At 39.6% G+C, this 24,795-nt stretch overlaps 1 protein-coding gene and 1 long non-coding RNA gene across 11 annotated transcripts in view; both read left to right on the plus strand.

Annotated features, from left to right (window-relative positions):
* Window positions 1–24,795, plus strand: part of ctnnd2a (catenin (cadherin-associated protein), delta 2a) — a 542,938-nt gene that overhangs the window by 303,161 nt on the left and 214,982 nt on the right. For 7 of the 10 annotated variants that reach the window (XM_057823756.1, XM_057823762.1, XM_057823757.1 and 4 more), the window contains one exon: window positions 19,737–20,103. In XM_057823756.1, the coding sequence (XP_057679739.1) occupies window positions 19,737–20,103 (367 nt within the window). The remainder of the gene's footprint in view (window positions 1–19,736; window positions 20,104–24,795) is intronic. The other 3 variants (XM_057823759.1, XM_057823763.1, XM_057823755.1) reach the window with 1 other exon arrangement.
* On the plus strand, window positions 20,113–23,673 carry LOC130908381 (uncharacterized). The gene is made up of 2 exons (XR_009061588.1): window positions 20,113–23,046; window positions 23,498–23,673. It is a non-coding gene; the product is annotated as an uncharacterized LOC130908381 (long non-coding RNA).

Below are 24,795 nucleotides of genomic sequence, written 5' to 3' on the forward strand. Positions count from 1 at the left end.
TTTTGCTTCAGTAATGCTTCACTCTGATTGGCGGAATGATTTAGTTTTTGTTACATTCTGCTTTTTTCACTTTTCATAAAGCACAGAATTTAGTTTCTTGAACTCATTTGAGTCAACGTTTATTGCAGCTCCGCAACTCGGACCATAACAAACGTAAGCACACAGACTTCCTGTGTCCGTCAACTATATCTGTCCCTCCGGAAACTCAAACCCAAATAACATTAGTTCCTATTGTTACTGTCATGTTGACAGCGATGAGCTCTCATGGATTTCCGACTTGCGTTCTCACTTTCATTTTACCGTATCAATCCATGGAAGAAACATTTTTATTCATCATGATGAAACGAGCAAGTTATACAGCAGCCTTTAAAAGAATAGTCACATCTGTTTTGTTTTCTCCTAGATTCTGGTAAGTTGGAGAAGTTGTCAAATCATATTATTACCGTAAATATTGTCAGTTTATGGTAATGTTTTGAACTACCAATGTGCTATGCTTGTGCTGTTTCACCAGTCAGCAAAATGAGATTTCTGTATCTGTACACGAGCTGTTTTAGTGTATTCTTCTATTTATTGGTGCTAAAATTAGGGTGCGCGTTATAAACGGGTCCAATAATTTTCCCTAGATTTTACAAGTAAATTTGGTGTGCGCATTATACACGGGAAATTACGGTATTCAGAACGAGGAAAGCGCGACGAAGAGAGCCGCAAAATGTCATTGTTTCAGTCTCTCTACTCCAATATTTTTACCGGATATTCTTTTTATCCAAGTATTTTTCCCCAATAGCTAAATAAATGGCCTGAGAAGGACCAGTCAGCCCGTTGAGGGGGAATTATTCAGAACGAGGAAAATGTGACGAAGAGAGCCGCAAAATGTCATTGTTTCAGTCTCTCTCCTCCAATATTTTTACAGGATATTCTTTTTATCCAAGTATTTTTTTTCCCCCACTAGCTAAATAACTGGCGTGGTCATGACAAATAACAGTCTTGTGCTAAATGGAATATGAAATGATAAAAATGCATTTATTCAAGACAACATGGCAAAATTACTCCGTAATGGTCAAAACTGTCGACTTCACCTTTACTGCACCTCCCGAACGATATTTTATGCCAACTAAATCAGGCTTGTGTCATTTCCCTTCCCCGGCTTCGGAGAATGTAAACAAACCAAGAGACGTGACAGCTAGCCGACATGCTAACCCGAACCGAGTGATGTTTCAAACTCTTCGAAGCGGAAAATCACACATAACTAGCCTGGATCATTTCACATGACGACTGAATTGTCTATTGGCATTGCCGATCGGCAAACCGCCCGGCGGAGAGCAATTTACAGCTCGTTCGTCGGGGAAGCAGCTGGACAATGATGCTAATGTGTATGAGGAGAGCTTTTTACATGCCCGTTCATGATCAAACATAAGTAGTCCTTAATTTAAAGAAAGTTTGTAGTGTTTACTTTTACTGGTGCACGACATTTATTGGTCCGATAATTATCGGTCCAATAATAGGAATTATGACGTCATCCCGATAAATCCAATAACATTATTAATAGGACCGATATCATGTACTGTGCTGGCTTTACAGTTTACACTTTACACACTAGCATGGCAACTCAGTTGACTATTTGCGGGCATTGCTGCCAGCTGCTGGTCAGAATAATTCGCTGTATTTATTTTTTGTTACAGTAGTTTGGTTCATTCTCTTACACATCGCGGTGTCTAGCGGTAGCATTGACAATCGTGAATGCTTTCTGTTGCGTTTCCGCCTCGGAAATATTTGTAAGTATTTTATGTTTACTATAGCATATGGATGTGCAATATATGTTTACTTCTGTGGTGAAGGGTCGTATGTACAGAACTTCATAAGTTGTTGCTTTAGTAGCTATATAAGTGTATTGTGCAGTTTGTTGTATATTGAGTATTGAATATGTGTCTTTTTCTGTTGTACTTTCACAATATTAAGACAAGTGTCTTCCCATAAAAGCAAGAAAAGACCAAGCCTTGTGGTTTATGGAAGTACATTCATTCTTAGCTGGCTGTTGGGCAGTGCAGAAGTGAAACGCACTGTTTTTTTTCATGTCATTGTGAAAAATCTGATGAGATCAAAGGCAAATCTATGTTGAATCCACCACTATTTTTTTTTTTTTTGTAAACCTCCAGGTGTTCAAGAACTCAGGTTATACATTTAGAAAAATATATATTATATATTTATTATCGGTTATCGGTCATGGTCTTGACCATGTTACAAGTTTGAGTCTTACAGATTGTATGGGGTGGACAGGTGTCTTTATGCAGCTATTGACTTCAAACAACTATATCTGATTCAGGATAATAGATGGAGTGGAGGTGGACTTTTCATAGGCGGACTAACACGTCTTTCAGGGTCAGAATTCTAGCTGATAGACAAGTGATCAAATACTTATTTTCTTCACTGCTTTACACCATACTTTCTTTCAAACATGCTGTATTTCTACAGCAATCAGCCTTTGTAAGAGGAAGTGGAAAAAAGGCAAGAAGGATAAGACGGAGCAAGGACACGCTCATCAGAGGAGGAGGATAGGAGGGTGATAAAGATGGAGACAGTTGGGGGGGAAATGGTGCATTTATTTGGCTTCTTCTAGCCAGAAGGCAGGTGCTTTTAATGGCACCTCTTAAATGGGGAGAATGATTTCCTTCCCGCAAGGTAAGAAAGGTAACAAAAAGGGGTACGTCTGTTGAGATGGTACTGAAATATTTTTATAACCTTGATCAGAGCTTATTCTAGGCATTTGTGAACTAAGCGACCATTGACTTCTAAGAGTTCCCGAAAAAACTAGTGCTGTCAATTTTATCACGTTACCGGGTGGTAATTAATTTTTCAAATTAATCACTGTAAAATATTTCAAGCAATTAACGCGTGCACGGAATGACCCGTTCATGCGTTGCCTCAAACAGTTTACAATGACGCCGTTTTAGCTCATTAAGAGCGAAAAGCCAGAGAAAGTGAGTGGACACAGGCGTTCATTGGACCGTGCCTTTTATTGGCTTAAACTTTGGCAACTCTTTCATAACAAATATAAGTATTGTGGCGAAAAACGTGGGGTAGAATGACAGGAGACGATATTTTTCTTAACAATCGTTTGACAGCCCTGGAAAAAACATGATGATTTTTGAACCAATGACCCATATTAGAACCAATGTGTTTTTATGCCATTTTGGGGAAGAATAATTTTATGCCATTTTGGTGAAGAATAATCACTTGTATATTAATTGGTATTATATTTAGGGCCACACGAGAATGATTTCATGCTTGAAATATCTTTGATTCAATTAACATTTTTTGAATAAAAATAAAATGATAATAATAATCATAAAAATAAATAAAACAGCAGCAATAGATTTTATCCTTCCTTGTATTTTATCATCAATGATGAAGAGCTCCCATGCATCTGTTTGGTGAGACAACGGTGCTAAGCCCTTGTGGAGGCACTGACCGATTTCTGAGGATATTGTGGCTCTTTTGAAAGTTGGCTAAATTGGGGGTCTCAGAGCGGAACTTCAAGTCACCTGAGTGTTTTCCACCATATATAAATATATATATATATATATATGTATATACTAATGTTAGCTAACTTAGGCTAGGTTCATACCACAGGTCTTAATGCACGAATCAGTTTTTTTTTTTCGTGTTTTTCTGACTCGACTGAACGGGAAAAGTCGCATAAAAGTGGACCATTTCAAATCCGATCCAGGTCACTTTCGTATGTGGTTAAAATCCCATTCGGGCCACATTTTTCCAGAATGTGGCTGCGGTCTGAACTGTCAAGTCCCCCAAATTGGAATTCATACAGCAATTAACGTTAGTAAAGAGCGAGACAGACAGGGCGCTACGGTAGCGGTGCAGCTGTGCATTAGCGCCTAGCTTGAACACTGATTTTGGGGAAGGAGCGGGCTTGACAACAGTCATAAAAAAATTAAATGTGTCGATGATAAGTCTGAGAATGCTTGGTTTTCTCTCTGCTCCAATGCTCCTGCGCATGCGGGCTAGTTTGCTGAGCGCATCTCGGACTGCGAATTAGAGCGCATGTGTGATACTTGAACAGGCTCAGTGGAAAAAGACGGTCTGAACGGGCACGCCAAAAGAACAGATATGACAAAAAAATCGGAATTGTGCGTTAGGACCTGCGGTATTAACCTAGCCTTAGTTAGCTAGCTACAGTGCCTTGCAAAAGTATTCGGCCCCCTTGAACCTTGTAACCTTTCGCCACATTTCAGGCTTCAAACATAAAGATATAAAATTTTAATTTTTTGTCAAGAATCAACAACAAGTGGGACACAATCGTGAAGTGGAACAACATTTATTGGATAATTTAAACTTTTTTTAACAAATAAAAAACTGAAAAGTGGGGCGTGCAATATTATTCGGCCCCCTTGCGTTAATACTTTGTAGCGCCACCTTTTGCTCCAATTACAGCTGCAAGTCGCTTGGGGTATGTTTCTATCAGTTTTGCACATGGAGAGACTGACATTCTTGCCCATTCTTCCTTGCAAAACAGCTCCAGCTCAGTGAGGTTGGATGGAGAGTGTTTGTGAACAGCAGTCTTCAGCTCTTTCCACAGATTCTCGATTGGATTCAGGTCTGGACTTTGACTTGGCCATTCTAACACCTGGATACGTTTATTTTTGAACCATTCCATTGTAGATTTGGCTTTATGTTTTGGATCATTGTCCTGTTGGAAGATAAATCTCCGTCCCAGTCTCAGGTCTTGTGCAGATACCAACAGGTTTTCTTCCAGAATGTTCCTGTATTTGGCTGCATCCATCTTCCCGTCAATTTTAACCATCTTCCCTGTCCCTGCTGAAGAAAAGCAGGCCCCAACCATGATGCTGCCACCACCATGTTTGACAGTGGGGATGGTGTGTTCAGGGTGATGAGCTGTGTTGCTTTTACGCCAAACATATCGTTTTGCATTGTGGCCAAAAAGTTCAATTTTGGTTTCATCTGACCAGAGCACTTTCTTCCACATGTTTGGTGTCTCTCCCAGGTGGCTTGTGGCAAACTTTAAACGAGACTTTTTATGGACATCTTTGAGAAATGGCTTTCTTCTTGCCACTCTTCCATAAAGGCCAGATTTGTGCAGTGTACGACTGATTGTTGTCCTATGGACAGACTCTCCCACCTCAGCTGTAGATCTCTGCAGTTCATCCAGAGTGATCATGGGCCTCTTGGCTGCATCTCTGATCAGTTTTCTCCTTGTTTGAGAAGAAAGTTTGGAAGGACGGCCGGGTCTTGGTAGATTTGCAGTGGTCTGATGCTCCTTCCATTTCAATATGATGGCTTGCACAGTGCTCCTTGAGATGTTTAAAGCTTGGGAAATCTTTTTGTATCCAAATCCGGCTTTAAACTTCTCCACAACAGTATCTGGGACCTGCCTGGTGTGTTCCTTGGTTTTCATAATGCTCTCTGCACTTTAAACAGAACCCTGAGACTATCACAGAGCAGGTGCATTTATACGGAGACTTGATTACACACAGGTGGATTCTATTTATCATCATCGGTCATTTAGGACAACATTGGATCATTCAGAGATCCTCACTGAACTTCTGGAGTGAGTTTGCTGCACTGAAAGTAAAGGGGCCGAATAATATTGCACGCCCCACTTTTCAGTTTTTTATTTGTTAAAAAAGTTTAAATTATCCAATACATGTTGTTCCACTTCACGATTGTGTCCTACTTGTTGTTGATTCTTGACAAAAAAATTAAATTTCATATCTTTGTTTGAAGCCTGAAATGTGGCGAAAGGTTACAAGATTCAAGGGGGCCGAATACTTTTGCAAGGCACTGTAGTTATGAAGTATGTAAATTTTTTGATATACAAACAGTCATGAAAAACACACAAAATACTATATGGACATAATACTTACAGTACACATATCAGCTCTTGCTGTCTAAAATAATCTTTTTAGGGGATGTCACTTTTTACATACCTAGTCTGTGTGGTCCACGGTAAATTTATTCCTGACAGCCAAAGTTAATAAGAATGAAAGATTCCCATTGGATTCCATAGAAAATGCATGTGGGTCATTTTTGACCCACTTGTGGAAGCTTGGAGTAGTAATACAAAAATGACAAGTTCTTCAAATGTTCAAAAAGTTAATCAAAAATTTGAATGGCATTATATCAAAAACATGTTTTTTCAAGAATACCTGGAATATGAATTGATAACAATTTTTCAATCAGAATATATTTTAAGAAAACAACCTCACCGGGTCATTTTTGACCCAGTTAATCATCTAAGGGTTAAAGTAATGACAAATGGCAATTATACAGCATTGTAATTAGAGAACGGGCAAAGGTGCATTATCATTAGAGCCAAAGCCAAAGCAGCTCTCTAGTCACTTTTGTGTTAGTCTCCAAGCCAAATTTGATTAGATTCCTTTCGCTTAGATCAATTTCTGCTTGGCCCTTGATCCTGCTGGTTTATTGATAGACCCTCTGTCTTTTAAATAACAGTAAAAAGTCAGGCTGGAAAAGCACTCACATAGATTTCCTCCCTACCTTAAGAGGCCTGTTTCTGTGTTTATATTTGTGCAACTCAGATATGTGCTCACTGGGTGATTTATGACAAGAGCTTGGAAGCTAAGAATGGCCTTTTGAGCAATACCTATATTCATGATTTGAGTGAGAATCTGAGAGCCACAAACATTGTGTTCCTCCATTAAGAGCACCAAATAAAATAAAACTCCAATACTACTTATAACCGAATTCCAGGAGGGTCACTGTCAGTCTCTCCTGGTCCAAATGGATTTGTCCCTGTCAACAGTCTTGTCGCTTATCTATTTTGTAGAAACAATTGCTAATAACCTGACTTTTAATTATTCAATTGGTTTCAGAAATTGCTCATATTGAAAGCTAAGACCCTCCCAAAATATTTGTTTCACTGAAAAAAAGATTTCTCATTTAATGAAGACATTAAGGTCAAATTTTGGCAAGACAAAAGTTTTGTCGCCTACTGAAAGTAGTGTGAAAATTGAACAAAAAATGTACTTCAAATACAAAAATATGTTACACAACATAAGCAAATTAAGTAGTGGTGCTGTGAGATCCAGATTTAATATTTTCCATGGGCTTTGGCAAGGATTCATACAATTTATTGATAAAGTTATCAGGAACACCAAAGAAAGCAGTCTTGCATGCCTCCCAGAGTTTATCAACATTCTTGGGTTTCGTCTTCCATGCTTCCTCTTTCATCCTACCCCAGACATGCTCAATGATGTTCATGTCTGGTGACTGGGCTGTCCAGTCCTGGAGGATCTTGTGATGGAGCACCATCCTGCTGCAGAATTTGTCCTTTTTTATGTTAGGAATGTAAGAGGCAGTTGAGATTTGTTGATATTTCAGACTATTTATGTTGCCTTCCACCCTGCAGATCTCTAGCACACCCCCATACTGGATGTAACCCCAGACCATGATTTTGCCCCACCAAACTTCACTGTTTTGTGGGAAAAGGTGGATTTTTCAGATGAATCTTCCATTGACTTACACCACAGTCGCCACAAGTATTGCAGGAGACCTACTGGAGCCCGCATGGATCAGAGATTCACTCAGAAAATAGTGATAACAATGCTTCCTCTTTCATCCTACCCAGACATGCTCAATGATGTTCATGTCTGGTAACTGGGCTGGCCAGTCCTGGAGGATCTTGATCTTCTTTGCTTTGAGGAACTTTGAGGTAGAGATTGAGGTATGCGATGGAGCACCGTCCTGCTGCAGAATTTGTCCCTTTTTATGGTTAGGAATGTAAGAGGCAGCTAAGATTTGTTGATATTTCAGACTATTTATGTTGCCTTCCACCCTGCAGATCTCTCGCACACCTAGGATGTAACCCCAGACCATGATTTTGCCACCACCAAACTTCAGTTTTCTGAGTGATTCTCGGATCCATGCGGGCTCCAGTAGGTCTCCTGCAATATTTGCGGTGACTGTGGTGTAATTCAATGGAAGATTCATCTGAAAAATCCACCTTTTGCCACTTTTCCAGCGTCCATCCTTTTGACAGGCTGCTAGCCTTGGCAAATACCACACGGTTTTTTAATTGTCTTTTGTTTAATGCTGGTTTCTGGGCACTGATTCGACCCAGTCACCAGACATGAAAATCATTGAGCATGTCTGGGGTAGGATGAAAGAAGCATGGAAGACGAAACCCAAGAGTGTTGATGAACTCTGGGAGGCATACAAGACTGCTTTCTTTGATGTTCCTGATGATTTCATCAGTAAATTGTATGAATCCTTGCCGAACCGCATGGATGTAGTCCTTGAAACCCATGGAAGCCATACAAAATATTACATTTGTATCTTACAGCACCACTATTTAATTCGCTTATGTTATGTAACATATATTTGTATTTGAAGTACATTTTTCAATTTTTACCATGACAGACACGGAACGTGCACCCAGAAAAGACGTACATCATTGTGTCACCTCCCGTACAATAGACACGGAACGTGCATTCAAAAAAGACGCAAATGAAACATTTAACCTTCAAACTATAGTACTCTGCGTTCGCAGTCTATCACGACCTCGTGATACGAGCCTCTTCCCTGCCACACAAAAAAGCCTCAAGTACTGTATTTAGCTCCAAAATTTAATTTCCAAATCTAATTACTTCCTTTCTTGGTGCGTCTATCAAAATAGACACGGAACGTGCACCCAGAAAAGACGCGAAATATCGTATCGCTCCCTTTCTAGGTGCGTCTATTTTTTATGACGGACAGGACACCGTCGCAAATAAAAATTAATCAGCCGCACAAATTGTTTCACTCATACAATTTGGGTGATCCTACCTTGAGGTGCCTTCAGTCCTTTTGGCTTTGCTTCAACCCTTCGCCTCCAGAAGCGGAGGTGAGGCCAGTCCCCTCGAAAACCGAGGACGTGCACTCTTTGGATGGAGGTCCCCTCCGCTCCAGGAAACACCATGTATGTCGCAATCCGGCTCTATGGACCAAATAAATGTCAAGTTCAAAAATAGACCCTTAGGTAGACATTTGTAAAATTACCCAAAAATAAGAAGAGAAGACACTCAGTTTTCTTGGCCAAGGAGAGCAAGGAGGGACTAGAGAGTGAAATGCTAGATTACGCTGTATAGTCACCAAAATTGATCTAAGGAAAAAAACCTCCTTGCTCTTTTTATTAGGGGTTTGTCCTAACACAGAAGGGTGCCGCCCTAAAGGGAGGGGGAAAGCAAGTTGGAGACACCCATGGGATTTTGATTGGCTATGTGTGAGCATAACTAACTAACTAAATACACGTGTGTAAGCAAGGGCACAGGTAAAGTGGTCAGAATGACCCAGACACTTCAGTTATGCAACGCTGCGGCCATGGAAGATGTCCTCGAATGGAAAATTGTCCTCGAAAGTCTAGACGTAAGATGCTGAAGATGTCCTAGAAGGTCTAGTTACGCAATGTTGCGGCCATGAAGCAAGGCAGTTGTCATCCCGACCCTCTTTACTCTTTGTAACACTTAAACATTATACTACAACCTAGTATAGCAAGCAATAATCATTTACTGGTTATATCAATAAGAAAAAATATGGCAATATATATTATGTATGTATTAGGTATGTATGAGCATAAGCAAATATTCAATCAATCAAGCAAATATTCAATCAACCCTCGATAATTAACTCAACACTTTCTTTGGTGTTCCTGATAACTTTATCAATAAATTGTATGAATCCTTGCCAAAGCCCATGGAAAATATTAAATCTGGATCTCACAGCACCACTACTTAATTTGCTTATGTTGTGTAACATATTTTTGTATTTGAAGTACATTTTTTGTTCAATTTTCACACTACTTTCTGTAGGCGACAAAACTTTTGTCTTGCCAAAATTTGACCTTAATGTCTTCATTAAATGATAAATCTTTTTTCAGTGAAACAAATATATTTTTGTACATTCAACATCATTTGGGAGGGCTTTCATATGAGCCATTTCTGAAACCAACTGAATCATTAAAAGTCAGGTTATTAGCTATTGTTTCTACCAAATGGATAAGTGACAAGACTTTTGTCAGGGACTGTACATGTAACGCGTTACTAGCCACCCCTGGTTAAAGGAGGGAGACATGGAAAGTAAGCTAGATAGGGGCTCTCGAGGACCAGACTTGGGCACCCCTGATTTATGGCATTTTCACATACTGACAAACAATAACACTGACTTAGACTTTTGTCCTTCCTCTGCAAGGACGTTAAACTTGCCTAACACAGGCGAGTGCCCGACAAATGCAACACTGCAAAACACTCGATACTGTATGCGTGTGTGTGTCAGCCATTGCTTCTGGCTGTGGAACATCAAGAGCTATGTATTGGCCTGGAGCTACTCCTAGGGATTAACCTAGGGAGAAAGTAATCCTCCCTCTCCTCCATATCCAAGCATGCATGTGCATGTATATGAGTGCATGTGTGTTCACCTATTGCAGTTGTGGCCAAGGTTATATCTGAGTGACCTTAATGCCCTGTATACAAAAAATGCCCCAGGGACATACATGTTTAGTCCATGTCAATCACTTTGATATTTACAATGTAAGTGTACGTGTAGGGAGGGTGCAGAGAATAGAGAGAGAGGCTGTACTGAGGGGTTTTGTGTAATCGTGCTGAGCGTTGAAGCGTGTCGAGAGAAAGGACATGTCCTCGGCTGTGATCACATAGTCTTCTACAGCTACAATAGAGGCGGCACGACGGAGAGACAGAGGGTGATTGGGAAGAAAGTATGAGAAAAACATGGGATGAATGGATGATGAAGAGAGGAGGGATGACAGGCCAAAAAACGGGAAGCAAAGAGAGAGCGCAAAAAAAGCGAGTCATGGGGATTGAAATGCATGAGACGGGAGAGAGAGAGAAAGATGGATGGGGTAAGGACAGAGAGGGATGGATCAGGAGGGAGGGAGAAATAAAGAAAGAAGAGAAAAGGGCAATAAAGCGATGAGGAAAAATAGAGTGACGGAGACAGAGTAGCAGAAAAAAAAAGGCAGGCAGAGATGAAAGTGAGAAGGAGGACGGACGCGGAAAGCTCGGAGGAGTGGTTTGATTCCGCTCTACTTCTATCCTGGATTCCCCCCTAGTACGCTTTCATGCAGCGCTTTCCTGCCTAATTGTGCTGGAATCACTGTGTCAAAGATAAAGTCCCTGCAGGGTATTTGTTCACTTAACGCCAAAGTCGGATCGAAATCGCGGTATCGGCAGGAAAATTTACCATTTCCAGACCTACCACCGAGCAGTGGTGATGTTAAGAATATATACTGAATATATATATATAAATTTCAGGTGATTTGAAGTTCCGCTCTGAGACCCCCAATTTGACCAAATTTCAAAATTGTCCTATCAGCATGTGTGATACATCATTGGAAAACTTCAAATCTCTATTTTCTGGGGGAAGAAAAATTTTGAACAGGAGGGCATTTTGAAAAAAAAAAATTTTTTTTTAAACAGCAAAACCCTAACTGAAGGCAAGAGCACACGAAAGCAGAATTTAAGACGCCATGATTTTAACGAGATATCGCGTTGTTTCGATCCAAAAACTCCACATAGCATGTATCACAGAGTGTCAAGACACAGATGTGAATGGCCACAGCCAGATTTTGGGGGGATTTTATGGGTGAAACATGGTAATATAGCAAGGGTCGCAATGCAGAAATCGCAGACATCAAGGAGTGGTCGAGATGTTCTTTTTCATATATTTACTCTTTTAAACTTTTTTTTTCAATTTTTCTTTGTTTGGATCGATTATGTATCATCTAACATATTGGGGAAAAAGCGCCGGTAACAAAAAATACAATTAATCGATAGTTATGAAGTAGATATCCGTGACTCTTTTCCAGACACCATTTTTTTCATTGTGACGTAAATGGTTTAAGAGTTTAAAATATGCGAGTGAATACATTTTTAACGTCTTTATTTTTTTTTATTTTTTAATGAAATATTAGACATCAATTAATGATTCTAAGCTAAAAATGACAGGCATTTTGATTATGACATATAATTACTTACCTTCTTTTTATGGCTGGGTAGAAACGAAAGCAGTTGCACGATGTCTGTAAACGGGGGTTTCCAGGGTAAAAGGGACAAATTAAAAATAATTTGGGGGCTTATTACACCATGAATCTGCTATGACAGCATATAGACATATTGTTTTGTCAAACACAACAGTTGTTTTGGCTTAAAATACAACAGTTTCTTTTAAAGAGGAGTACAAGAGCAGACACTGCTTTTTCAGTCTTGTCTGTGTTTTCCGCCAGATATATTGTGTGTATATATATATATATATATATATATATATATTATATATATAAATATTAGGGCTGAATCTGCTATGACAGCATATAGACATATTGTTTTGTCAAACATAACAGTTGTTTTGGCTTAAAATACAACAGTTTCTTTTAAAGAGGAGTACAAGAGCAGACACTGCTTTTTCAGTCTTGTCTGTGTTTTCCGCCAGATATATTGTGTATATATGTATATATATATATATATATATATATATATATATATATTAGGGCTGTCAAAATTATCGCGTTAACGGGCGTTAATTAATTTTTTAAATTAATCACGTTAAAATATTTGACGCAATTAACGCAGATGCCCCGCTCACAGATTTAAATGACAGTGCAGTGAAACGCTCACTTGTTGTGTTTTATGGAATTTTGCCGCCCTCTGCTGGCGCTTGGGTGCGACTGATAGGCTTCAGCACCCATGAGCATTGTGTAAGTAATTAGACATCAACAATGGTGGTCTACTAGTTTATTTTTTGATTGAAAATTTTACAAATTTTATTAAAACGAAAACATTAAGAGGGGTTTTAATATAAAATTTCTATAACTTGTACTAACATTTTTCTTTTAAGAACTACAAGTCTTTCTGTCCATGGATCGCTTCAACAGAATGTTAATAATGTTCATGCCATCTTGTTGATTTATTGTTATAATAAACAAATACAGTCCTTATGTTGAATGTATATATCCATCTGGTGTCTTATCTTTCCATTCCAACAATAATTTACAGAAAAATATGGCATATTTTATAGATGGTTTGAATTGCGATTAATTACGATTAATTAATTTTTAAGCTGTAATTAACTCGATTAAAAATTTTAATCGTTTGACAGCCCTAAAATATATATATACATGTGTGTATGTATATATATATATATATAATATATAATGGGATGAAAAAGTATCTGAACCTTTTGGAATTTCTCACATTTCAGCATAAAATTACCATCAAATGTGATCTGATCCTTGTCAAAATCACACAGATGAAAATACAGTGTCTGCTTTAAACCACTCTAACATTTATAGGTTTTCATATTTTAATGAGGCTAACATGCCATAAAAAGCCTGTGTGTATGACTCGTGTTTACATTATAATCGCACTCTCTCTTTCAACACAGACAGTTGCCAGAGAGAACTAAACACGCTGTAGTTAACTCTCGTCGCTGGTGGAAACATTCATGACATTGTTTTCTAACCTTTAATTTTGTATAAATGTGAAATCACATTGGAGGTATTGCCTCCTTGGAAGCCACCCTCCACAAACATGTTTATTTGTCGTTTGGCCCTTCTCCTCTAAGGCGCGGCCGTCTGTAACGTTTCTGTAGCCGAAGTATTCCCATACCTGCGATTGCGTTTTCTTCGATGGGGGGAAAAATTCAGGAGTTTCACCTCCTCCAGCCTTAGTGTAGCACAGCTGACTCACTGACACTTAGCAACAACCGGTGGGGGAGGGTTGAGCCTTGCCGCTGCAAGCGAGGGATTTCTCCCTGCATTTTTGGGACAATAGCTAATACCATAGGGACGGTATCACGAAAAATGTTTGCGGTTTTGAAACCGTGCCATTTTGATAACACGGTATACCTTGAAATCGGTAATCGGCACATGTTTAGTTGACAGTATCTTTGTAGTTTCAAAGACAACACAGTATTGAAATGACAACAAAAGTACATCTGTAAAAAAAAAAAAAAAAAAAAGACATGATTTCTACTGGAAACTGCAATTTTGCCATATTATTCCCAGTAAAGGTCAAGATCCAACATTGTAATATATATGCAATGACAAGTATGCATCTTTAAACATTCCCCCATGCTGATTTCCTTCAGGCTGCATGATCCACAAAGGTCAAGTCAACAGCCAGAACACACCATTACTAGGACAAATGACACGTTCAGTAACTGAGTTTGGTTAAAGGTTTTAGCAAGAAGAAAAAAAAAACTGGAATCTTGAGGAGGAAAAGAACGAACCCTTGGAATTATTTTTAAACTACACCAAAGTACGCCATTGACAAAATCAATTTGCTGGTCGTTTTAAAGCTATCGTTTTCCCCTTCATTCCACTTGCCCGCCCACCCTTTACTACCACTTGGAGATTTGTCCTATATCAGTGTCAAGTCCCTGGCAGGGTGCACTCTCACTTGAACACTAGTGGCGTTAGCCCAAAGCCTACTAATGAGACTTTCAGGATGAAGGAGACCATTTGAAGAAGAGGGAAAAGACTAGGATTTGTTTCTGATGGGAGTGACTCTGCTTCATTACCCTCCCTTGCGCTATGTCGGCCACTGCTCTCCCACCATTTCATCCCATATCCCTGTCTTCTTGAATTCCAAACCTCAATTCATTCAAATATTAATTTGTGGGAAAACTTTTGCAATTCGAAATATCTGAAAATAAATATGTAACAATCCAAGTTGAATCGATCCATTTTGTGTATTAATGGTCATTATAGGGCTGCAGCTATCGAATATTTTAGTAATCGAGTAATCGACTGACAATTCTATCGATTCATCGAGTAATCGGATAAAACAAATATATTTTTAGGTGAAGAGCAATTATAAATATACATGAGAAAACAAGACATTTCATCTAATCTTGAACCATTTTCAGTCAATCAATGTCTTTATTTTCGATGTATATTGTTGAAAACAGCCAACAATTGCATCTCAGATGTAACTAGAATTTTTAAAAAAAGACTAATTCACTGCTTTCACTCAAAAAACTTTTAGATCTTATTAAAAAAAAATATATATATATATATATATATATATATATATATATATATATATACACCTAAAAATGCCGTTACGCTTGATAACACACATCACTTAAAAGTTAGGATTTTTTCCCACGTGTTTCAATTGAATTTCTCTTTGTGTCAAGCCATTTTTAAGTTCTAGTTAAGTTTTAAGTTAGTCTAAACTGTAAGTCCTGATAGGATTTTGAGTTTTTGCAGTGTTCAAAATAAATGTATGATGCTGGCTGTATTGGAGCACATTAGGGACCAGTGCTACTTGGTGTTTTATCCAACAATGACTACTGAGCTAAAATTGATAGTTAGCATGATTAAGTTTTGATTTTACACCCTCATCACTCCACAATGCTATGTTATGTTAAAGCCTGTATGTAAGACACGTTAGCCACGCATCGAAAGTGGTCATAATTAATTGAAACCTAGCACTCCGCAGGGCTAATGTTACGTGAGCTACTAGCGCTAGCGCTCTACTGCTTTAAGATGGCGGCTGTTTACTAACGCTGCCCAGACGCGGCCGAGTCTGTCATTGCACATCGAGTTCAACATACATGTGATCTCTATGAGACGCATCAGACGCTACCTGTACCAACGTAGCATCGTGCGGGCTAGTATTTAGCAACGTCGGCGTCGTTTGTGGCGGCTGTCGGCTGCAGTAAGTTTTTTTTTTTTTTTCCTTCTTCCTCTCCACACGTGACAGCGCGTTGTCCTGCATTAAAAGTAGTCTGACCAAAACGTGATGCTTAGAGCTGTCAAAATACACGATTACTCGAGATGAATAAAATTACTTGGATCAGTTTTTAAACTCGAGTTGCTCTAGTACTCGTTTCAGCTCTAAGTCATTATTATGGTTAGAGCCAATTTCATCTGATTTAGGGACTATAAAGTGAAGCGCGGTCCACGGCAAGCGCAAAATGAGAGGAGCCACGTAGCCTGCAGCGGTGCAACGGTTTGCGGTTCAAAGCCGAACCGTACGTTTTGCCATGTACGGTTCAATACGCCTTTCTGGTTTTGCAATTAATGTATTCCGAACGCTTGTGGAATGAATTGATCGAGCTCTGCGTGCCTGTGTGTGACGTGAAGCACCGCTGTGGAGAAATTCCCGTCCCGCAAGTAAATGTCGGATCGCTGTCAAGCACCTGTGAAATAGAAGCCGAGTAACGCCCTCTCTCGCTTACGAGCAGTGTTGTTAATCTTACTTTAAAAAAGTAATTAATTACAGTTACAAATTACTTCTCCCAAAAAGTAATTGCGTTAGTAACTCAGTTACCTGAATTTAAGAGTAATTAGTTACTTGGCAAAGTCACTAGTGATAATTTTCATGTTTTTTTTTTTTCTCCAAAAAAAAAAAAAAAAAAAAAAAGGTTACACAATGTGAAGTTTGAAGGGTTTTTGGAACAATTGGCCCTAGCCCAATTCTTTACCCTCCACCTAACTAGACACAAGGATATTGCGTTAACTAGATAGTAACCTTTGCTATGTGTGGAAGTCATTTAAAGTTGTGAATCAACCGTTAAAGTTGTTAAAATTGCTCCCGCTATTGCATTCGTTCCCTCCTGTCTACTTTCAACATGTGTAAGTTTTAAAACTGTTTCATAATTTAAAGATAGATTTAAGTCAAGATTTTGTCGATTTAGGACCATTTTACATTAAAAAAATAAAATAAAAAAGTAGGTTCGCTAGGAATGATCTCTACAACAGAGCCTTCCTGAGAGGTCTACTGCTTTAAGATGGCGGCTGTTTACTAATGCATGTAGTCCTTAAACATGTTGCCAATGCAGCCGTGTCTAACATTTGCATTTAGTTCTATAATATGTGATATCTACCGTATCATGTAGGCGTAGTTTGTAGGCTACGGTCAGGTATTATTGGAGCCACCTAGCATCGCGTTTGCAACGGCGTCTTCCCCACTCCTGCTCTGCTCTCTCGTCTCCGTGAGTCAGTCTCTCTGACTTTTTTTTAATTCAACCAACTTAGTAACGCATAGTAACGCACGCCTCAGTAACGGTAACGGCGTTGCCAAGATGAGAAAAGTAATTAATTAGATTACTCACTACTGAAAAAAAAAAATTTGAACAGGAGGGCATTTTAAAAAAAAAAAAAAAAAAAAAAGTTTTTTAAACAGCAAAACCCTATCTGGAGGCGAGAGCACGCGAGAACAGAATCACAGATGCCATGACTTTCACGAGATATTATCGCGTACCTACCTTGTTTCGATCCAACAACCCCATGTAGCATGTATCATTGAGTGCCAAGACACAATTGTGAATAGCCACAGCTGGATTTTTGGGGATTTTATGGGTGAAACACGGTAATCTATTGAGGGTCGCGATGCTGAAATCGCAGACATCAAGGAGTGGTCAAGATTTTCTTCTTCATATATTTACCCTTTTAAATGTTTGTTTGTTTTTTTTTGTTCAATTTTGCTTTGTTTGGATCGATTATGTATCATCTAACATATCGGGGAAAATGCGACAGTAACAACAACAACAAAAATAATCGATAGTTATGAGGTAGATATTCGTTACTTATTTACAGACACCATTTTTTTCATTGTGACGTAATTTGTTTAAAATATGCGAGTGAATAATTTTTTAAAGTCGTTTTTTTTCTTTAAAAAAAACATTAGACATCAATTAATGATTCTAAGCTAAAAATGATTGACATTTTGAATAATAAATATGATTACTTGTTTTCATGGCTGGGTACTAAACAAAAACGGTTGCGCGACGTCTGTAAACGGGGGTTTTCAGGGTAAAACGGGCAAATTAAAAATAGTTAAGGGTCTAATGTGCCATGAATCTGCTATGGCAGCATATATACATTTTGTCCTATCAAACACAAGTTGTTTTGGCTTAAAGTACAGCAGTTTCTTTTAAAGAGGAATGTAAGAGCAGAAACTGCTTTTTCAGTCTGGTCTGTGTTTCCTGCCATATATTAGATGAGTCGACTAATCAGGAGAAAGATAGTCGTTTGGGACCGTCCTAGATGTGACTAAGGCTACGTTCATACTACAGGTCTTAATGCACGAATCCGATTTTTTCGTGTTTTTCCGACTCGAGTGAGGCATTAACTTGACGGTCTGAACGTGACAAGTCGCATAGAACTGCACCATTTCAAATCTGATCTGGGTCACTTTCGTATGTGGTTCAAATCCGATCTGGGCCACATTTTTCCAGACTGTCGCGGCGGTCTGTACTGACCAGTCTCCGGAATCGGAATTCATGCACTAATTACGTCAGCAAACAGCAAGAGGCACGAAGGGCGGCAGCGATGCAGGCATTAGCGCCTAGCTTGAACTCTGCTTTTAAGCACGAAGCGGGCTTGACCACAGTCATAAAAAAATAAAATGAAGAAAAGGATAACCCTGTCCATTTTCGATTTTAATTCTGTGCGCCGAATGAGAACACATGGCCGAGTCGGGGCAAACTGACGCACCCACGTCATTTCACGCACACACGGCAATGTGTGTGCGTGTATGCGTTCTATCAGTCCATATAAACTTTGAAAATAAAACTAAACGTGGATTATTAATGTCTGTTATTTGTGACCTCTTTTTATCAAGCAAAATATGATAATCCCTGGAATGACGAATGACAGCCAATATGTGTGGTCATTTGTTTTGATGCTTCTGCGCATGCGGGTCGTCTTGCTCAGCGCGTGTCGGACTGCGAATTAGAGCGCATGCGTAATACTTGAATGGTCTCAATGGACAAAGGCAGTCTGAACGGGCACGCCAAAAAAACGGATATGACAAAAAAAATCGGATTTGTGCATTAAGACCTGTAGGATGAATGTAGCCTAAATATGGCCAACAGATGAACACAAATAACACAAGTCGTGAGCCGGTGATCACAGAATTCAGTAAGGAATGTGAGCTTTGGTGATCAGAGGATTGTTTATACGCACGTTTGGACCCGCAACCTCCCACGTCTCGAAATTTGTCGTCCAATTTTCCAAGCAAATACGCAGCCTGTTTTGAACCACAGGTCACTCACGACCTCCTCATTGACCCCAACTCTGCGTTTTATCAAATATTCTTTGCATTTTTGCGCATTGGTTTCTAAGTCTTGCTTCTAAATCAAACGAGATGGATCAGCGTCTCACATGCACACATGCACAGACACGCCTCCGTACGCACACCATTTCTCTTAGTGTTTTTACAGCCAGAAAAACAAGGCCCCCAGACTCACATTAGCACCTTGATATATCAAGCGCTCCTTTGCTCCCACACAGGAGCGAGGCAAGGTGACAGCTCCGGTGCCCCTGTAGAATGCTTGCATCACCAAGCAATTCCCCATCTCTCGCTAAGCACACAAAGCTTGGTGTTTTTACATCTTTTTTAATGTTTTTCAGTCCTTATAGCTCACCGAGCAGATGCCTCATTATTTGGGCAAATAAAACTTTAGCCAGTTGTTCAGCAGCTACATGACAAGAAGGAAACTGATTTTTCTTAAATGGGATTTGCAGCTACAGTAGTATACATCTATAATTCCGAGCATTTCCACACAATTTTTGTGATTCTCTGTCTCTCTCCCTCCTCCATTCCCCACGGTAAACATTGGTCCTTGCTGTTAATCCTGGGCATGTGGCCAATATTTATCAATCCATATGGAGACATGGCTGTTTCTTCCTATCCTTTCCTCTCCTTTTACTCTTCTCTCCATCTCATCAACTGTCCTTATAGACTTGTCCTACCGTTTCCATGACCACGTCCTAAGTTATGTCCTTTGTCCCTACTTTCCTGCCATAGCTCCCTCCTCCCCCGGTGTCGACTCCACCCCTTTGCAGCGAACAGGAAGTCACGGCACCGGGACTGGAAATTATAGCCGTGGCGGGACCAACAACTATGCCACCGTGGGACCTGGATACACCACAAGCGGGGGAGGAGCAGACATGTACGGATCGGACCCCTTCGTGGCGGACCCTTACCGTACACTACAGTACTGCCCTTCGGTGGTGGAATCACCGTACAGCAAGTCGGGGCCTGCCTTGCCACCGGAAGGAACCCTTCAACGCTCACCTTCTATTGACTCCATTCAAAAGGATCCCAGGTAAGATCTATAAAATATTTAAACATCATATACAGGGGTTGGACAAAATAATGGAAACACCTAACATTTTGGCATCATAATCATTGAACATAATTGTTAAAAAATGGCATGAAGAGCATTCTAATGAAGTTGAGCATCTCATATGGCCGGCACAATCCCCAGACCTCAACATTATTGAGCATTTATCGTCAGTTCAGCCTGCTAAAATGTGATGCAAAATATCTTTCGAGACAACAAGACAAGTTCAGTAACAATCAATCTAGTGCCCTGAGAATGAAATGACCTGGATGAATGAGAATAATCACTGGCAAGTTTACCTGCGCTGCACAAAAAGCTTTTCAGTATTCTTCAGTTGCACAATTTTTTTCAAGCCCTACAATCTCTGTCTGCTTAATCTAATTGAATTGTAACTACAGTATGTATTACATTTCTATTTGCCACGAGGTTAACGGGCTGCCTCCTCCAACTCCTGTCTTTCTTTTCCAATAATTGGATCTAGCTGAGCTTGCATGAAGTGCTAAATGACTTAGCAGGTTTTTAGAGACAAGTAATACAGTGAGTGAAGGCAGAGGTTATTTGTGCATGTGCACCAATGCGTGCACAAGGAATCGGTTTGTTTTTAGAGCAATATGTCACTAATGTATTTTGAAATATAAAGTGACTTTGTTCCGTGGGACTGCTAATAATGTCCTATTTCAGCTGCATAGCGAGCAAGGTTAAGAACATAAAAAACTCACAAAATGGCTGATTTATATTAAGTGGATGAAGGTAACCTAGTTCAGAATTCAATTATTTCTACTGCTTATGCATTGGATGGGTGCGTGACTTGTAAGGCTGTAAAAACTAGTCAATTTATAAATTAACTCATTTGATAATTGATTTTTGCCGGCAGCTATGAGCAGTCCTGTTTGTGTGTAATGTGAGACTGGGCGCACGCACCAGAGATTAGAGCAAGAGAGAGAGAGAGTTCACTGCTACACTCAGGTTTTAGTCTTTACGCGAGAGTTAGATTGTCTTGAGTTGTATGCGTTGTCAGAGTGAGTAAATGAAGCAAATTGAATTGTTTGTATTCTGTGATGAGACGTTACTACATAGCATGGAGCGCTAAGCTAGTTAACGATTATGCTAATCAGTGTCTTAAGTGTCTGTTGTGTTTTTGTTTTGGAAAGCATATTAGCACTTGAGTTGTTGTTAGATCGTGTAGGAATCTGACCTTTTGCCAGAATAACACCGGCCGAAACGCAAGAACCGCGCTAGCGCAATTCCAATGACCCGGGCCGACGGAATTCCAACAACCCGGCCAAAAGGCCAAACTCCGCGCGTTCACCTTAGTCTTAGCTACATGTACTGACTCCATTTTAAAAGCTGGGGAAAAGGTTTTAAAACACAATTTGACAATTTATTCCAAGTCGGCAGCAATCATACAGCACAGAGAAACCCAGGGGAGGAGGCAAACTGGATCCAGGGTCACTATATCACAAGTCGATAAAAGATTCCCGAGAAAAATGACGACGATTAGTCGACAATCCAGTCTTTTAAAGGCTCTGGTGAGGCGGGCTGTGGTCTGGAAGAAGGGTGTGTTTGGGCGTTGTTTAGAATTATTGTCTGTTGTACAGGGGAATTCGGGCGTTACTCTTGTCAGGGCAACGAGAGTTAAGGATTTTTCCATCTTCAGCACCACGTGAGTGCTGAGTGTTCACTTCTCGGTGGCAGGTTCCTCTGTATCAGATGTTCCTTGTTAGGTTTTGTGTTGGTTCCCTCATAGTGTGTCCCTGTGATTGCCCATTGATTTCACCTGTTATGGCTGCTCCTTGGGTATCCTCCAATCTACATCCTCCTATGTCACCCTATCATGTCCTATGTCATCCTATGTGTGTATATAAACTCAAGTTTCTGTTCACTCCTTGTTGCATCATTGTCAATGTCGATGTCAAGTCCTGTCCAAGCCCTCGTGTACCAGTCCCTCCGATTAAGTAAGCTTTGTTTGAACATTGCCTTTTTGATCCCCAGTCCTTTTAGTTGTACTTTGTGTTTTTGTTCATTATTATTAAAACATTTTTTGAGTTCACCGCCACCTGCCTTGCTGTGTTTTTGTTTCCCTGCATTTGGTTCCACATCACCTACCGTGACAGTTCCTCGTGGCAGGACAAGACGTCCCGCCATTTGTTCTGGACTGTCCAGAAGAGCTGGTTGCGAGATTTGATGGTGCAGGCGTGGGCTTGTAGATGTCTTGCCTTTCACGTGCTTGTCAGTGTCAATCTTGCTCAGTCAGCTGCATGAAGCGCATTGGGCTTCTGTGGTCAGAAGGCGTCCTGTATCTGTTTTGCCCTTATCTGCCCGTTGTCTTGGCACTGCAAATTCTAATCATTTCAAGTCCAACTGTTCATAATATCAAATATATTCTGGTTATTCTTCTTTAACTATGATATATAAGAGTGTGACAATATCTCGATACAGCGATATATCGCGATATTTTTCAACCCGATTGTTTATCGATATGCTCCCGCCAAGTATCGATACTTTTATTTAACATATTGGCCATACAATGGAGTATGGATGCTGTAAACTCCTCAGTGTTTGTTGAGCAATTCCTTGGCGGTCCACTAGGGGCGCTCGGGAGTGGCGGTGAAGGTAAAGTGCGCACAAGTCGTCTAGAGAAGAAGAGAGAAGGCTCCAAGTGGGTTGAAAAAATAAAAAAGCTTCGTGAGAATGGTGGAGGAAAAAATGAGAAAATATTGCTACAAATCATACATGGGGACACACTTCAGATTTTACACCAACCAGAAAGGAAGTAAGGTGAACAAGGACTTTGCTGTATGCAAGAACTGTCTAACAAAAATAAGGTCCACTGGGAGCTGGTGACGAGTTGCACACCCGGATTTCCCCAAGAGAGTCTGGCTGCAGCCTCTCGATTTCTTCACTGCTTTGCTTTCATCACTTGAGGTAAGAAAGTTTTGCAATGTAATTGATTTTTAATTTTCATGTATTATTTTGATGACATTTGGTGTTGAATGATATAAAATAAACCAGGACCCTAAACTGGATGAAAATGAATATTGAGCAAGCCCACATGAATTTGCTGATTTATTTGATATTATTTGAGTGCCACTTTCCATCTAGTTTACTACACAAACTCCTATTACTGCCATTTTGATACGATAAGTTACAAAAATGGTTAGAATAGCTTCCAAAATATATAAAGTGATGTGCTTGATAATTACTGTAGCCTACATATTAAAAATAGGTCATTATTGCATTTTTTATTTCTATAGATTCAATTAATATTCTTTGTAATTCACTCAATATTTCCAACACAAAAAATATATATATATGGATTCCAACTCAAAAGCTATTAAGTTGCTAATATTTTTTGTTTTATATTGTCATTTTTAAGGTGAGGAAGAATGTGACTGACCAAGTCTGACATCTCAAATGCTGAAGCAGATAGTGGAAATGCTCAAACCAACGCTTTTGGCAACAAAGGTCATATATGAAGAAAAGACCCACCAATTTTATCATTGCCCCTCTCCAAGCTCAACTGCTGACTGACACCTACAGCACTGATGTTTTTTTTTTTTTTACTTAAAGGAAATTAAGGGTGCCATTCATCATAATCTCTCCAAGAGATATCAGTGGTTGTGGTTTGTTTCCTCTCTATGTGTAGGTGCACAATTTGCAGTAGATTGATACTTTACAGCAATGCTGCACAGAAAAGGTGTCACTGTTTAATAAATGACTTAAACAGTATTTTTTCTATTTTGAAATATCTTTTTTTCCGTTTCAACAGTTGTATCGTAGAATATCATGTATCCAATTTCTGACCAAAATAGCGATAATCGCTGTATCGTGATATCGTGAGATAATCGTTATCGTGAGCCTCGTATCGCGAATCGTATCGTATCGTGAGGTGCCCTGAGGTTCCCACTCCTAATGATATAAATGCTATTTATTTTATATTGGGTCAATTAGAGTAATATAAACAGTCAAACAGTAACTACTAGAAAAGATACTATTCCCTTCATTAGTAAAGTTATCCAATTTCTTTTTTTAAAGAAACCACTCTAATAAACCTGAGACTACCCGGTAGTCAGTTGACCATCGACATCATAATATACAGTGCCTTGCAAAAGTATTCGGCCCCCTTGAATCTTGCAACCTTTCGCCACATTTCAGGCTTCAAACATAAAGATATGAAATTTAATTTTTTTGTCAAGAATCAACAACAAGTGGGACACAGTCGTGAAGTGGAACAACATTTATTGGATAATTTCAACTTTTTTAACAAATAAAAAACTGAAAAGTGGGGCGTGCAATATTATTCGGCCCCTTTACTTTCAGTGCAGCAAACTCACTCCAGAAGTTCAGTGAGGATCTCTGAATGATCCAATGTTGTCCTAAATGACCGATGATGATAAATAGAATCCACCTGTGTGTAATCAAGTCTCCGTATAAATGCACCTGCTCTCTGATAGTCTCAGGGTTCTGTTTAAAGTGCAGAGAGCATTATGAAAACCAAGGAACACACCAGGCAGGTCCCAGATACTGTTGTGGAGAAGTTTAAAGCCGGATTTGGATACAAAAAGATCTCCCAAGCTTTAAACATCTCAAGGAGCACTGTGCAAGCCATCATATTGAAATGGAAGGAGCATCAGACCACTGCAAATCTACCAAGACCCGGCCGTCCTTCCAAAC

This window comes from Corythoichthys intestinalis, chromosome 20 (assembly GCF_030265065.1).
Source record: "Corythoichthys intestinalis isolate RoL2023-P3 chromosome 20, ASM3026506v1, whole genome shotgun sequence".
Taxonomy (NCBI): domain Eukaryota; kingdom Metazoa; phylum Chordata; class Actinopteri; order Syngnathiformes; family Syngnathidae; genus Corythoichthys; species Corythoichthys intestinalis.